The 13,705-nt window shown below is 41.9% G+C and overlaps 1 protein-coding gene across 1 annotated transcript in view; it reads right to left on the reverse strand.

Annotated features, from left to right (window-relative positions):
- Positions 1-2,098: 2,098 nt before the first annotated feature.
- Positions 2,099-13,705, reverse strand: part of ULK2 (unc-51 like autophagy activating kinase 2) — a 37,314-nt gene continuing 25,707 nt past the window's right edge. The window contains exons 18-28 of the mRNA XM_041482356.1: positions 13,612-13,692; positions 10,607-10,893; positions 10,320-10,510; positions 9,516-9,625; positions 8,541-8,693; positions 7,703-7,911; positions 6,264-6,442; positions 5,273-5,391; positions 4,767-4,924; positions 4,046-4,181; positions 2,099-3,956 (exon numbers count right to left, since the gene is read on the reverse strand). Coding sequence (XP_041338290.1) covers positions 3,889-3,956; positions 4,046-4,181; positions 4,767-4,924; positions 5,273-5,391; positions 6,264-6,442; positions 7,703-7,911; positions 8,541-8,693; positions 9,516-9,625; positions 10,320-10,510; positions 10,607-10,893; positions 13,612-13,692 — 1,691 coding nt within the window. The 3' untranslated portion in view covers positions 2,099-3,888. The remainder of the gene's footprint in view (positions 3,957-4,045; positions 4,182-4,766; positions 4,925-5,272; positions 5,392-6,263; positions 6,443-7,702; positions 7,912-8,540; positions 8,694-9,515; positions 9,626-10,319; positions 10,511-10,606; positions 10,894-13,611; positions 13,693-13,705) is intronic.

Raw genomic sequence — 13,705 nt, forward strand, 5'->3', positions numbered from 1 at the left:
AACCTACAGGAATCAATGCAGCTCAGTTCATTTATGGCATCACTTGTTTTGAAAGCTGGGGCTGATCTCACATTCCCAAGAAGGAGATACTGTGTCACACACAGCCCTGGTCTGTGGGCTGCATTGTGGACAAGAGTTCAGGCCATGGAAAATGTGAAAGGGACACAAAGAAACAATGGGAATGATTGGCACAAGGACTGCAACAAGACTCAGCAGCCCCACTGGCACTCGGCTGGCTTTCAGGCAGCGAGGAGGGGGGAGCCTGCCGTGCACAAAAGCCTATTGAAAAGGTGTTTGTCCCAAGGAGCAGTGCCAAGGCTTCCTTCAGCTGGGCTCCAGCTGACTTGGAGACCTCAGGAGAGGGGTTACCCTGATGGACTCCACTCCTCTGCAAAAAGGAGGAGCTGTGGGGGCACTCTGGGAAAAGCCACAGCCAGGACCATGGCTCAGGTCAGATGGGGAAGTTCAGGATGAAAAGAGATCTGCTTAAAGACTTAAAAGGCATCCTGGACTGTGAAAAAAGATAGTGGCAAGCAGAGCTCAGAGAAGACAAAAAAGTCAAAGGATCAAAATTTAAATTAAAAAGCCCCCCAAAATAGGAGAAGAAGCAGGAATCAAAAAGGAGGTGGGTCACAAGTCAGGTCACAAGCCAGCTTATCTGAATTGCAAAGCCTCAACAAGCTTTGGAAGCAGCAGGATCCAGCTTTCCCTGCTCCAGATGAAAAACAACTTTCCCTTTTTGGTGTAGCTGGGACATGGGTGAATCACAAGTTATTGCCTCTGAACCCTGAGATGATGTGATAATAACTGGATGTAGCTGTACAAGATAACATCAAGAACTATGCAAAACACAGGCAGTCCCAGGAACAGCTCCCTCCTCAAAATGCTCCTTGGAATAACTTGTAGCACCTTAGTTGCAAGTTAAATGTAATGCAACGTAAATTAACAGGAATTCCTCCTCTGTGTCAGAGGAAGGGTTGAGAGTTCAACGTCTTGCTTATGAAAAGCAGCAAATGTCAGAATCAAAAAGTGTTGTAGATTCCTCAGCTGACATTTTGTAAAGTGGACAGAGTGGAGCAAGTGCAGAACACTCAAGGAGATGCAGGAGAGCTGAGCTAGAAAAGCTCAGCAAATCTCTCAAGTTCTGTCTTTCAAAGGCTGGAGAAAAAGAAGTATTTATAAAAACAAGCACCTGCTGTTCAGCACGGAGAGCCAAAGACAGAGGACAGCTTCAGGATCTTTGGGGAATGAGTTTATGCAGAAAGACAGGCCATGAACATTGGTCTCCTCCTCCTGAAAACAGCCAGCAAGAATAGCCCTTTTCTTCTCCTCCTGTTTGTGCAGCTGTAGCCTTGCTGGCAAGAGGGGAAGGAGAATGAGCTTGAATCCTGAAAGGGAAGAAAGAAAACCAACAAAACCCAGTGAGTTCCTGAGAAAAGCAGCCTATCTCCTAGACTTGTGCATTAAAGCTGCTGCTTTGTTCCTAGATTCGGGCTCAGACATCATTAGCATTCCCAGCTCACTCCTTCCTCATCCTCTTTATGTGCCACTCACAAGTGGAGGGGTTTTTAATAATAAATTGGGGAAAATTTGATAGTATAACTCAAAAATACAATATCCACACAGCAGCTACCACAGCATATCTCAGCTGGGCAGAGGGTACAGGCTGTGAGGTGAACAAAGCCCATTTTTTGGATAGAAATTGTAACTTCCTGCCAGCTTTTGTCAATTAGCTCTGTATATGCTGTTCTGGCAGCCCCAACAGCTCCCCTTTGCTAGAGGCAACAAATAAGCACCTTGTTGAAAGATCATACAGCTGTTACCCAGGATCCTACTTAGCATTTTTGTCTTCCAATCCAAGTTTAAAAAAAATTGGGGAAAAAAAAAAAAAAGCAGCAGAGTAAATTGTCTTGCTAAAGCCAGGGAAAAACAAACTCAGGGACACTTTGTTCCAGAGCTATCCAGAGATCATGAACTCAAGGATGCTGCCCCATCCTGCCCTGCTGAGGGGAACATTCAGCAACTTCTTTACCCAGGCAAATAGAGAATTTTTCCTAAATTTAACACCTCTGATCACAGAGACACAGCAACTCAGTTGTACCATAGAAACACTTCTAGTGTCAGTATTTATTTTTACCTTAATATACATTTATACAGGCCATAATAAAAAGGCTATTACGCAACAGTTCAGTGAGTTATTACCTAGTTCCAAGAATAATGCATGCAATTACAAAGGAGAGGTAGAAACACCGTATTAAAGACCTAAAAATACAAACATTATATAAACAAACACTTTGAAATTAACTGTTGGAATTTCATACAGATAAATAAGGTAAAAAGTACATTACTCTGTCAAAGTAAAGGAAACACATGGTTATCCCAACACTGAAACAATATTTTGATGTGTAAGCCCTGTACAACTTTGTCAAATAGTTCAGACCACTGTGTTTAAGAGGATTAAAATGATTTTGTCCTGGAGAATGGTTTATTCAAGTATTCAAGCAGTTGAGTAACAAAAAAAGTCCCAAAAACAAAGTATAGGAACCATTTCCAGAGAAGCTGATCTGCCCAAATACTTTGCAAATTGCTGTCCTGATGATCTCATGGGATGCTTGAAATGACAATGCCTATAAGGCTAAATGAAGCTTCCCACCTCTCCCCCAAAATGCACACAAAATAATCCTGATTTTTCACACACTCTATATGTAGAGATTCTACATCATTTTATCAGCATCTCAAACCACAACATTATTTTCTGGTTTGTTTTTTTTAATTTTTTTTTTTTTTTGCATGGTTCCTTGCAGAACCTTTCAGTTTACAGTATTTATTGTAATACTGCCCAAGAAACAAACTACAGAGAACTGTCATTACACCCCTAAAGACTGCAGGCATTAATGCACATATTGCATGCACAACAAAAGATGCAACCAAATCTATAGAAAAAGCAAACAACCAGCAACTCAACATTGCTATTACTGAGAAAGTCCAGAGCAGTAGTTACTCAAGTATTAGACAAATAGGTATAAAATGGAAAGGTTCACATGAATACAAGTTTTTACACAGTTTGTTTGAAAGTCTTCTAGAAGCTACATTTGAAATTCTGAAAAGAATTTTATGTACACTGAAATGGAATTCAGCCAAGTCCATTGTGCCTTCTTTCTCTAGATTTTTTTTTTAATATAGTTCTTCAAAAATGAATATACAGTTGCTTTAGTAAATTAGTGCAAAACAAAATATTTTGGAAGAAGATCATCAAATAGTATCCACATCAGCTGAAAACCCCCTGGGGATTTTGCACAGATGGAGAGAATTTCTTCCATCCCCATTTCTCCCCTGGGGTCAGAGCGTGTTTGCCATCCCTTCATATGACAACCTGAGCCATGTGTACAACAGGTGAGCTCCAGACAAGGCAGCTGAGCCCCAAAAAGCTTCAAGCAGCACTTGCACATGGTTAGGGTTTCCCAAATTCACTCAGCCACATTTTACTGAACAGCTTAAAAACTCTTGAGGGAATCTTCTGAGGGAAATGTCTTTTTTGTACCTGATGCAGAAGGATCCGCTCTCTAAAAACCTCACGAGGGAAAAACAACAAACCCTGATCATTCGAGTTCAAAGCACACACACGGGGATCAGTTTGAAATGTGAAGAGAGATTCTTTTAAATTCTGTTGCTAGGAAGGAAAAGGAGCTGCTGGATTGGTAAGGCAAGTGTACTTTTGGAATTTCTCCTCTTTGAATATGCTGCTGTTTCTTTGGTAGTCACCACAGAAATGTAAGAATCATCTTCCACATGGGGCAGAACAAGGACAACAATGAAGCTGTAGTGAAAAAAGTGCAGTATCACTGATGTGGTCCCTTATGTTCACACCATCTGGTCCTCAGGATATTCCTACTGCTCATACACAGCCACTGTGCTGTAGCAGAGTGCAGAAAGCCTTCGCTCGATGCTGGATTTATCTGCAGAGAGAGGCACAGGACAGATGATGACCAGATTGATTTTACAATGAATTAATCCCATGTAATTTTCATTATTCAGCTGAACTTACACTTGTGTACATTTTCTATATCTGCAGGGTCTTGCAGTATTTTAGTCAGTCCCTCCAGCAGCAGGGCTGCCTTGTGGTATCGATATGTGATATCTTCAGTTTGCTGGAACATCTCATCCAGAGCTGCTGACTGCACCTGCAATCAGTCAGGTTCAGAAACTCCATTAGGCAAGTAGCAAAATGAAAAATTCAGAATTAATCACCTAAAGGTGTCGTTATGAAAGTCTTTTTCAGCTTTTATTTAGCTGATGTGTTGTTGTAACTAAGACAACAAAATGAAGGTGGAACTAGATGATCTTTAAGGTCTCTTCTAAATCATTCTGTGATTCTGAGAGGACAAAGCACCTGTACTATGAGAATATTCTGCATAAAAAAAATCTATAAAAGCATTTTTTTATATGAATAAATATGCTCATTCTTACACCTGCATTCTCTTGTAAAGAAACAAATTAATTGTGCACAACACCACAATTACCAGGGTTAAGCACAACATTTGCCAGAAACTTTTGTGTGACACAAGAATCCCCTCCCATCACTAAAGCAGTTAACCTTCTATCTCATCCAGAATCTTTTGTGTGACACAAGAATCCCCTCCCATCACTAAAGCAGTTAACTTTCCTTTGTGGTGACTGAAAATATCAATTCTATTTTTTGGTTATGTAGAAGAGATCTGTGAGAGAAGGCAGCAATTCCTACAGTTCAGGGAAGAGGAGGGACTCACCATTTCCACAGCACAGTTGTAGATGAGTTTCTCTGCAGTTACACTGTTGATTTCATCAATGAACCTCTGCTTGTCCAAAAAGAAACGATTCAACTTTTCTGTCAGTTTTTTGCACATTCCAATACAGAATTTGTATCTCTCATTGAGGCTTTTCACAACTGGGAGAAAGGTAAGAAAAAATTTTAAAAAAACCCCAACAAAACCCAAATAACTCAGCCTAAGTTCAGCTTTGCAAAGTAAACTTGTTTGAACTTGTAGTTTTAGTGTTTATTTACTCCACTACTTCTATGACTTGAGTATCTATCAAATAATTTCCATTTCAAGTTAATGAATACCCATTTCCCAACTGTTTCTGGCTGTTTACTATGAGAGTTGTGCAATTGTACATATCTACAGTTCTCCTGCAGAGAAGAAAAACAAAACAAAGGTTGCAACCTCAGCTTTCTGAGTGATGTATCAGCAAAGAAAATTCACAAGCAAAGCAAATTAGATGATGTTGCATCTACCTTGCTTAACAGCAGTGGATGGGTTCAGTTTGCCAGATTTGACCTGTGCTTTGGCAAGATGCAGAGAAGATGCCAGTAACTGGGCAGCTTTCATATACAACACCAGCTGCTCCACTTGTCTAGAGAGAAGAGGGGAAAAAAATGTAATTTATGCATCAAAATACTTTTTTTGAACAAATTCAAGTTGGGGCAGACATCACTTTTTAATCACAACAGCCCACAGGACCCAGCAACAGCAGAAAAGGAAGACAGATGTTTAAAATGCAGCTCCACCCCTCCCCTCCCTTCCCTTCACAAACATTCTGTCATGGGTGAGGGGACATCTGCTCATTTAGGAGCTGCAGCAGCAAAGACAAACTGCTTTAAATGCAGACATTTGAAAAAGGAGCACTTACTTGTGGGGACTCTCTGCCCGAGGTCAGTGTCTCACCACAAGTGACAGGGTGTACTTCTCATTTCCTATCCCCCTGCAATTCTCAGTTGTGAAAAGCAAACACTTTACAAGGGTTTTCTGTTGGGTTTTTATTACTTCAGGAAGAAGGCAGGAAGTAGAACTGCCCTTTCCCACCACTTCAAACTTCTCATATTTTTCCTTGCTTTTGATTTTATATTAGGGCTGATTGACTGTTTTTTCCAGTGAAACCAAATTTGGACACTTCTCCCCTCCCAACCTCCACCTCAGGGCTTCAGTCAACAGGAAGGGATGAGGGCTCAGGTCTGCCAGGAGCTGGTACACAAATTTCCATGCTCAGAAATGCACTGCTGCACCTCAAGCCTGAACTCAACACTTTCCTCAGAAAAGTGGCAGGCCAGAAAAAAAAAAAAAAAATCTTTTGTCTTTGCTCTTTCTGATCTGTCTTCAGTTGTTAAAAAAATAATTCCTATAAAGATTCTCTACAGGAAAAGAATGACTCCCAGCAAAAAGGGCAGAGTTGCAATACATTTTGATGTGTTGGATCTTGACTAATTCTCTCTCTGACTGCATACTCACCCCCACTCTTTGCTGAGCTGGCTGATCTGATCCACAACGATGCTCTCCTGGATCTGGTACAGTGACACAGCAGAAGTGCACAGGTCTGGGTTTCCTCCCCTCGCTGCTGTCAGATCCAGAACACACTCTGTGAATGTCAGCATCATGTTTAGGTGACGCAGTGTGTCTGTGTGCTCTCTCTGTCAGAGGGAAAGATAACAGCAATTTAAGCACTCTAAGCCATCAGCCACATTTAAAACTCTTGTTAATCACTTAAAGATTTCTTGCTATGTCAGTTCTGTGCAGGAATCACATTGTGGTAGAGGCAGCATTAGGAATGACAGAACCAAATGGGCCCCCACAGATCTGAACTCGTTCCCTTCTTTGTTAATGAATTCAAGATATTGTAGCTTATACTTAAGAGTCTTTCAACAAAGCCAAAGGAATTGGTACATGGAGTTCTGTGTTGAAACCTGAGGAACTAAAAATCACAAGTGGGACAAATTACTTATTTTATTATCAGCAACACAAAAGTATGTTTGGCACTTGTGTGAGGAGCCAGGAAGAACATTTGGCTTTTATTATGTAATAGACTTAATACCTACAAAAGAACTGATCTTCCTCACTCTAATTTACACTTGGTTCTGGAATTAAATTGTGTTAAAAGGTGGCTGTTACCAAAGTTTACACTTCAGACTAAAATCTTCAATTGGAGTGAACAACTCAGCGCTGCTCTGTCAGTAAAACACACAGTACACATGCAAAGTTTCTCCTCCAAAAGAATCCTTCAAAACTAATCAAACGTATCTTAGCAATGTTTATAATATTTTCATTAATAATACATGGTCTAAATACATTTAAAATTCTATTCTTCCTGTGGGAAGAATACAGTACTGGTAAGCATTCATGCTATAAGAGATATTCAATAGGGACCCAAATACCTTCCAGCAAGATGTGAATGAGAAACCAGAACAGCATCTGTCTTGACAAACGTACACTCCAAGAATAGCATTCTGGTGAAAGACCACCCCAATTTGTGTTTTTAAAGTGTCACTCCCCCACACATCTTAAAAAAATATAGGACAGTCTTCCCACAAGTAGGATTGGACGTCATTCCCTGACTGTGAGGAGCAATGAAATGCCCAGAGGGGCTTTGTTACTGTCAGCACCCACATCCACTGGCATGAACAGAGGCCTCTCTGCGAGGCTCTGGTGGGCAAAAGCAGTCATGTTCCTCTGGTTACCTATTCAAACATATGAAATGCCAGCAAGAACTATCAAAGAGAACCTGGCAACTACTGATACAGCAATATATTCAAGATCCTAAACAAAAAAAAAAAAAACCACAACAAGTGAGACAGCATAGAGGAAACTACAAAGCACACAGAGCAATCCTGCATTTACCACATCTGTACCAGCACCATCACACATTAGAAAACGTGAAATTATTGTTTTCATACCTCCATTAAAGTTTCCTCAGGCAATTCAGGAGCTTCAAAAGTGATAAAGCCCTCTAGGCTGGGAGGGGAAGTGCCATAAGGGATGTACTTGAGACTCGGAGCCGCCTCGGCCCCCGGAGGAGAGGAGCCCATGTAAATACCAGGAGGAGAGCCCATATAAACACGGCCACTGGTGGAGCACAGAGACCCTCCAGAGCTGTTTGATCCCACTACAAGACAAATAACACACACATTCAGTCTGATTCAGCACTGGGGCTGTGGGTGACAGCAAGTGACACGAGGAGCCAGCACAGAGAGCCCATGGCAGGCTCTCCCACTGCTCCTTGCGTGGCTCTGCAGGGAGTGCAGAGGCTGAACTGTAACAACAGTGACAATTCCTAAGAGTTCTGGGATTCATGGCTGACAAGGACTGCAGTTTGTGCTGTGATTCACACTGCCCACCTGAAGCCCTTAACCTTGGGGTCTTTGATATTTGGCAGCACAGCTGACTTTTGCCAAACTGCAGGCAGCTCCCAGCCCTGGTGTGCTGTTTCTGGGACAACGCATGGCAGCAGGCAAAAATCAGAATTCTGACTTCTCCTCTCCACCTTTGCCATAGAGATCACACTCCCAGTGAGGGAGTAAAGCTGTGTACACAGGAGTTACTCACTGCTGGGTTGTAAATCTGTGCCTCTGACCCTCTTTAGGGGGGAAAAGGCAGAAACCATCTGATATTTATCTCTACTTTCTCTACACTTTCACTGCAGACCCTGTGCAAGGCAGCAATCAGGCCCAAGAAGTGGACAAGCCCAAGTGCTCCCTTTGAGAAATGTCCACACAACTGCCAGGAAATTCTTACCTGAGGTGGTTCTGGTTCTGAGGACCATGTGGGTGCAGGTGGGAGGGGTGGCACTGCTTGGAGGGGACCCCACAGTGAACATGACAGCCCGAGAACTTGCCCCACTTGCCATGGATGGAGTTGCCATTGCAATTCCATAGGCTCCTGCTGGAGCTGAGAGAACATTTCAGCAGGTTAGTCCTTATTCCATATAATCACACCAAGAAGTAATTATATGCAGCAAATTGGAGCACTGCAACACAATGTGCTTTAATGTAAAATCCAAGCCCTGGACTAGTTAGAAGTTCTCACAGGATATAAAAGAAGCTGAGTGGACAGTCTTGGTGAGACACAAGCAGTCAAGGTGCAGCTTAATGTATATTTTTACTTTCAGTATCTTAATATTCTACTCTCATCCAGAAAAGAGCAACAGAGACTCCCTGAGAGCCTGAAGATGTCAGTTTTGCAGCAAAAGATACAGCAGAAAAATTCTAAAGGCAGATTGTGACAGGTCTGGAGGCTAAAGACCAGCCCTGTCTGCAGAACTCCTTCCAACTGCTCAGAAGGGAGAACTTCTGATGGCAAGGGACAAGCTCAGGGAGGAGGAGAAAAAAACCAAACCAACCAAACACCCAGAGTTAACCAGAGTTACATAGATTGGCTTTCATATAAAATCAAGGTGGAAAATGAAAAGCCACAAATGCTAAATTAAAAATAAAACCAAACCAGAAAATCCCAAACCCCTCCAGTCAGCACAGGCAGTCAAGATATTTCTGTGTTTAGCACAGAAATAAGCATTTTCCTGTCTCAGTTATTTTTAAAGCTATGCTAAAGAAATGGAACAGATCCCCTAAAACATTAAAAAAGCCTTCTGTGCTGAGGCTAAAAATTGTCAGAACCAATTCTCCAAGTTGGAAGCAGAACTGTGATCCAGCTGGCATTCCATAAAAACCCAGGCACGAGGAAACAGCTTGGATGTATCACTCTGATCCTCACCTGTATCCATTGGCCTCTCTGTGTTGAGACTGTCTGTACTGCCTTGGTACAACTGGCCCCCAAGGGTGGTCTTTACTTGTTGGTCTGACAGCTTCCCAGTACTAACAGACCTGGACAGGAAAACACATGAATTTCCCAAAAAAAAAGGTTATTCAGGGATATCATCCAACTTGCAATTAAGGATAACTAAAATTCTTGGTATTTACTACAGAGAATTTTTCAGAGAATTTTTGACATCTTGCTTGTTATCATGGATCTTTTAAAACAGAGCAAAACAAAAATAAAGAAACATTTTTCTCTTGAAAAATTTATGTTGCAAATTTTGTCATAGAGATTTTCAAGCAAAAACTCCACAGGTTCTACAGAGTCAATGAAATTCCAGATTCAGTTAATGAAAACAAAAGGGAACTAGACAGCAACACAAAGTGCTCCAGGAAGTCCCTGCTATATTTATAGCCAGTACAAAATGTTTCTGTTGCACACACCAAACCTCAGCATCCCCTCACAGCTTTTTCACCCTCTGAGAGTTGCTGTGTGCAGTTCTGCTGCCCAGCTGCCTCCCCCAGGGATGCAAAGTTTCTCCTAAAGCAAAGGGGAGACTCTCCAAGGGAGACCTCATCACTTAAACAGAGAGCTTTGGGGAAATATCTCCTATAAACACCTACTTGGGAGAGCTCCAAGTTATCACTTAAACAGAGAGCTTTGGGGAAATATCTCCTATAAACACCTACTCAAAGATGCCCCTTCCTCTTTCAAAATTAGGCCTGAAATTTGATGAAATGTTCTGTTCCTGGCAGTGCCTACCTGCCAAAGGTGGTTTTGCTGTGCTCTCCTGCCTGTTTGTCAGCTGCCTGGCTGGAGTGGAAGTGTGTGAAGTCCCTTGGGTCAGTGATATCTTTAGGCTGCAGCGGCGTTTCAGCCAAGCCCTGACGATTTGCCAGGGCCAGCAAGTTGGAGGATGCTTGAGTTTTAGGTATTTTGAAAGGAGCTGTTGCCTTTAAGAATCGAGAACACACAAAAAACCCAAGTTAGAACCCCAAATATTCTTGGTTTCAGGCACTGTGCTACTGAGAATTGCAAATTTAACACACCTTAGTGGGAGAGCCGATGATTGTTGGCAGAGGGGTTTTGAAGAGCCAGTCTGAGCTCCTGGGAGAGGATCCCATGTGCTTGGTAGGGGATGTTCCCAGGCTTCCTGGCCTGCTTGGCTGTGGAGAATGACTGTATCCATACCCAGCATAGGATGGGCAAACTGGGTCTGAATGCTGCTTTCTGAGCTTCTGCTTGTTTTGGTAGATATCTGTGAGAGTAGGAGCACTCTGCAACCTCGCTCCCATCAGAAGTGACTGTGGGGACTGAGATGGTGGTATAGGAGAACCTGTGGAGATGACAAATAAGGTAAAATTCTACTTGCAGTGCTTGCAAAATACATTGATAAAGCCCAAAATTCCAGAGAACAACATTACACTGCAAATATCGAGATGTGTTTGATCATTAGCTCACTAGACAGCAAGGAGAATGGATTTAACCCATGGATTATTTGAATTATTGCTACACCACACTGATAAGACCTGCAAGCTGCCAAACAGGCACCATTTCAGGCTGACAGCTGTCCTGGCAGCTGCAGTACAGCTGGCAACCTGCACCAGGACAAATAAAATGGTTGGATTCAGCAGGAATGGCACAACCAGCACTGAAATCCCAAGATGAATAGAGGTTCTCAAGACCTGGAATGATCTTCTTGCAAACAAGAGGACATTGCATGTTAATGACTTGTTCTGTGTGTAATGGCTTCATTTACAGACAAAGGCAGCTCATGTTCCTGCAAGAAAACTAGGAACTAAAAAGAACCAAATTATTCAGATGGAACACTTTGGGGACATGACTTTGAGCAGTTGTTTACTTTTTAGTCTGTCAGAATGAATCTTTTTTCAAAAGCTGACAGAGGAAGTCCACACTTAGGTATGAGTACAGCTTCTCCTAAAGCAAATGGGAGAGCTCTAAGTTAGCATTTAAACAGAGAGCTTTGGGGAAATAACTCTTATAAATACCTCACCTACTTAAAGATGAACCTTCTCTTTCAAAATTAGGTCTGAAATTTGATGAAATGTTCTGTTCCTGGTGTATGTTTTTATGTCTCATGATAAGGAACTGTGCAAAGTTACAAACAGTACATCAGACTTCAGCATTGTGGCCACAGCTTCCCAGAGAAAATGCCTGCCTGTAACCTCCAAGAACTGACACTGAAGTGAGTCTCACTCATGTTTTAATTAAAAAAAAAAAAAAAAAGAAAGAGGGAAAAACTGAACCATACAACTAGAGAAGGTTTTTAAAAGCTGGCCATGAGAATCTTCTGAGAGAGGCTTCATTTCATGAATGTCTGCTGAAAAAAACCACCCCAAACTTCTTGCAGCATGCTCAGCAAAGTGCCCAGCTGTTACAACACATCTTTCAGCCTTCTTGAGCCCATGTTTTTGCTAGCTGAATTTTGAATATGAGCTACTTCACCTTGATTTCATTCCACTCCATTAGGCAGTATGTTTCAGAACAGTCTGTCTGCCTGCAGCTCTAGCAGAGGGATCAAGTCTATTTCTCATTAATTTTCCAACCAAAAATTTGCTTGCCTGAAATCCCTCTGCTTGTCTCACAGCACTGGGAAGTCTTCACCTGTTGTTATAGAACCAGCCTGAAATCCCACTGGTTACTGTTCCAGTGTTGTTGCCACCCCAGGGAAGGCTTCTGAATTAAAAGTGTGTCCTCTGCTGCCACTGGCAGCAAGAACAGCTCAATTAGTTCAGAAGCTACATTACGAAAGACATCTTAGGTCCTTAGAAAAATCTCAGTTCAGATGACCTCACCTCACCCAAAGCAAAAAACTGCTTCCCATACCCACTGAAATGCTGAGAAGCAGACTTGCTGCAATTTGTGGTATTGTACAAACAGAAATACCACTGCAGACATTTCAAATTAAGAAGTGAAACTAAGGAGGAAAAGAATGCAGAAAACATATGAAGAAATGAAACATTAAAACCCCTGCCAGCCATAAAAACAGTGCTGTGGTGTGTTACAAGTCAGTTTGATACTGGCAAAAGGCACTAAACCAACAGCCTGGCAAAACTCTATCCAAAGTAAAGTTGCAACAAGAAAAGCAAACACAGTTCTTTGTATTCTCTTCACACACACCCCTTTTTACTTTTTAAGAGACCATTTCATATCTAAAGATTCACTCATTCCTTTTGTTGAGCCAGCCACTGGCATAGCAATTATCAAGGCAATTTTTGAAACACATCATAGAACTTATTTCATGTGGATGGAACCATTCCCAGACCTGGCTACTCCAAGAAGTGAAGGCTCTACCATGCCCAGATGGTTTTGGACAAGTGTTTAAATAGGAGAAAAACTCACAATGCAGTTTCAATATCACACCATAAAAAGCCAAAATAAAAAGCATAACTAGTATTTTAGCCAGAGAAGAAAATGCACCCAAAATGTGCACAGAGCAGAAGAAGTTGTTGCTGAATTGCATATTCTTATACCCAATCCTTCTGGCATTACAGTGCAATTCCATCTTTAACAGTCTCAGAACATCTTCAAGTCCTACTTCTTCCTGATCTTTTTTTTTTTCCCTGCTGGCATGCCATAATGATTTATGACTTGCAAAGCTTGCTGACTGCTTAGCAACAGGAACATCAGATCCCAGCTGATCTCCCAAGGGAATGACGAAAATGTGTTGCACGCTGTGCACTGGCAGCTCTGCCTCCCTTTTCTGAGAACTGGCATGACAGAGCTGGTCTATCAAAACCAGATTCTCAGAAGCATGTTACTACCATTCATTATAAACCAGCCCTGGTTAAAGACAGGCTTCATCAGAGTTGTTGTTCCATCTTGAGAACAAGCAATTTCTTGTTGCTGTCTTACTGTGTAGGGAATTAGTTATGGGCAAAGGTGTCACCCAGGCCACAAATGGGCTGTTTCTACAAAAACTCAGTGTCTCCTATTAACCCATTCTAATGTGTGTTGGCTCTCCTACCCCTTCACAAAATGCTCTAGAAGCTCTATCAAAATAATGCTGATTGCACAGTCCAAAGTCACTCACCTGAGAAGTTTCTACTCCTTGATTCATGTCCTTGGAGCTGTCCACAACAACAGTGCCCAAGCTGCTCAGGTATGGTTCCAACTATGCAAACAAA

The sequence above is a fragment of the Pyrgilauda ruficollis genome, unplaced genomic scaffold, assembly GCF_017590135.1.
Source record: "Pyrgilauda ruficollis isolate IOZ18807 unplaced genomic scaffold, ASM1759013v1 scaffold59, whole genome shotgun sequence".
NCBI classification, from domain to species: domain Eukaryota; kingdom Metazoa; phylum Chordata; class Aves; order Passeriformes; family Passeridae; genus Pyrgilauda; species Pyrgilauda ruficollis.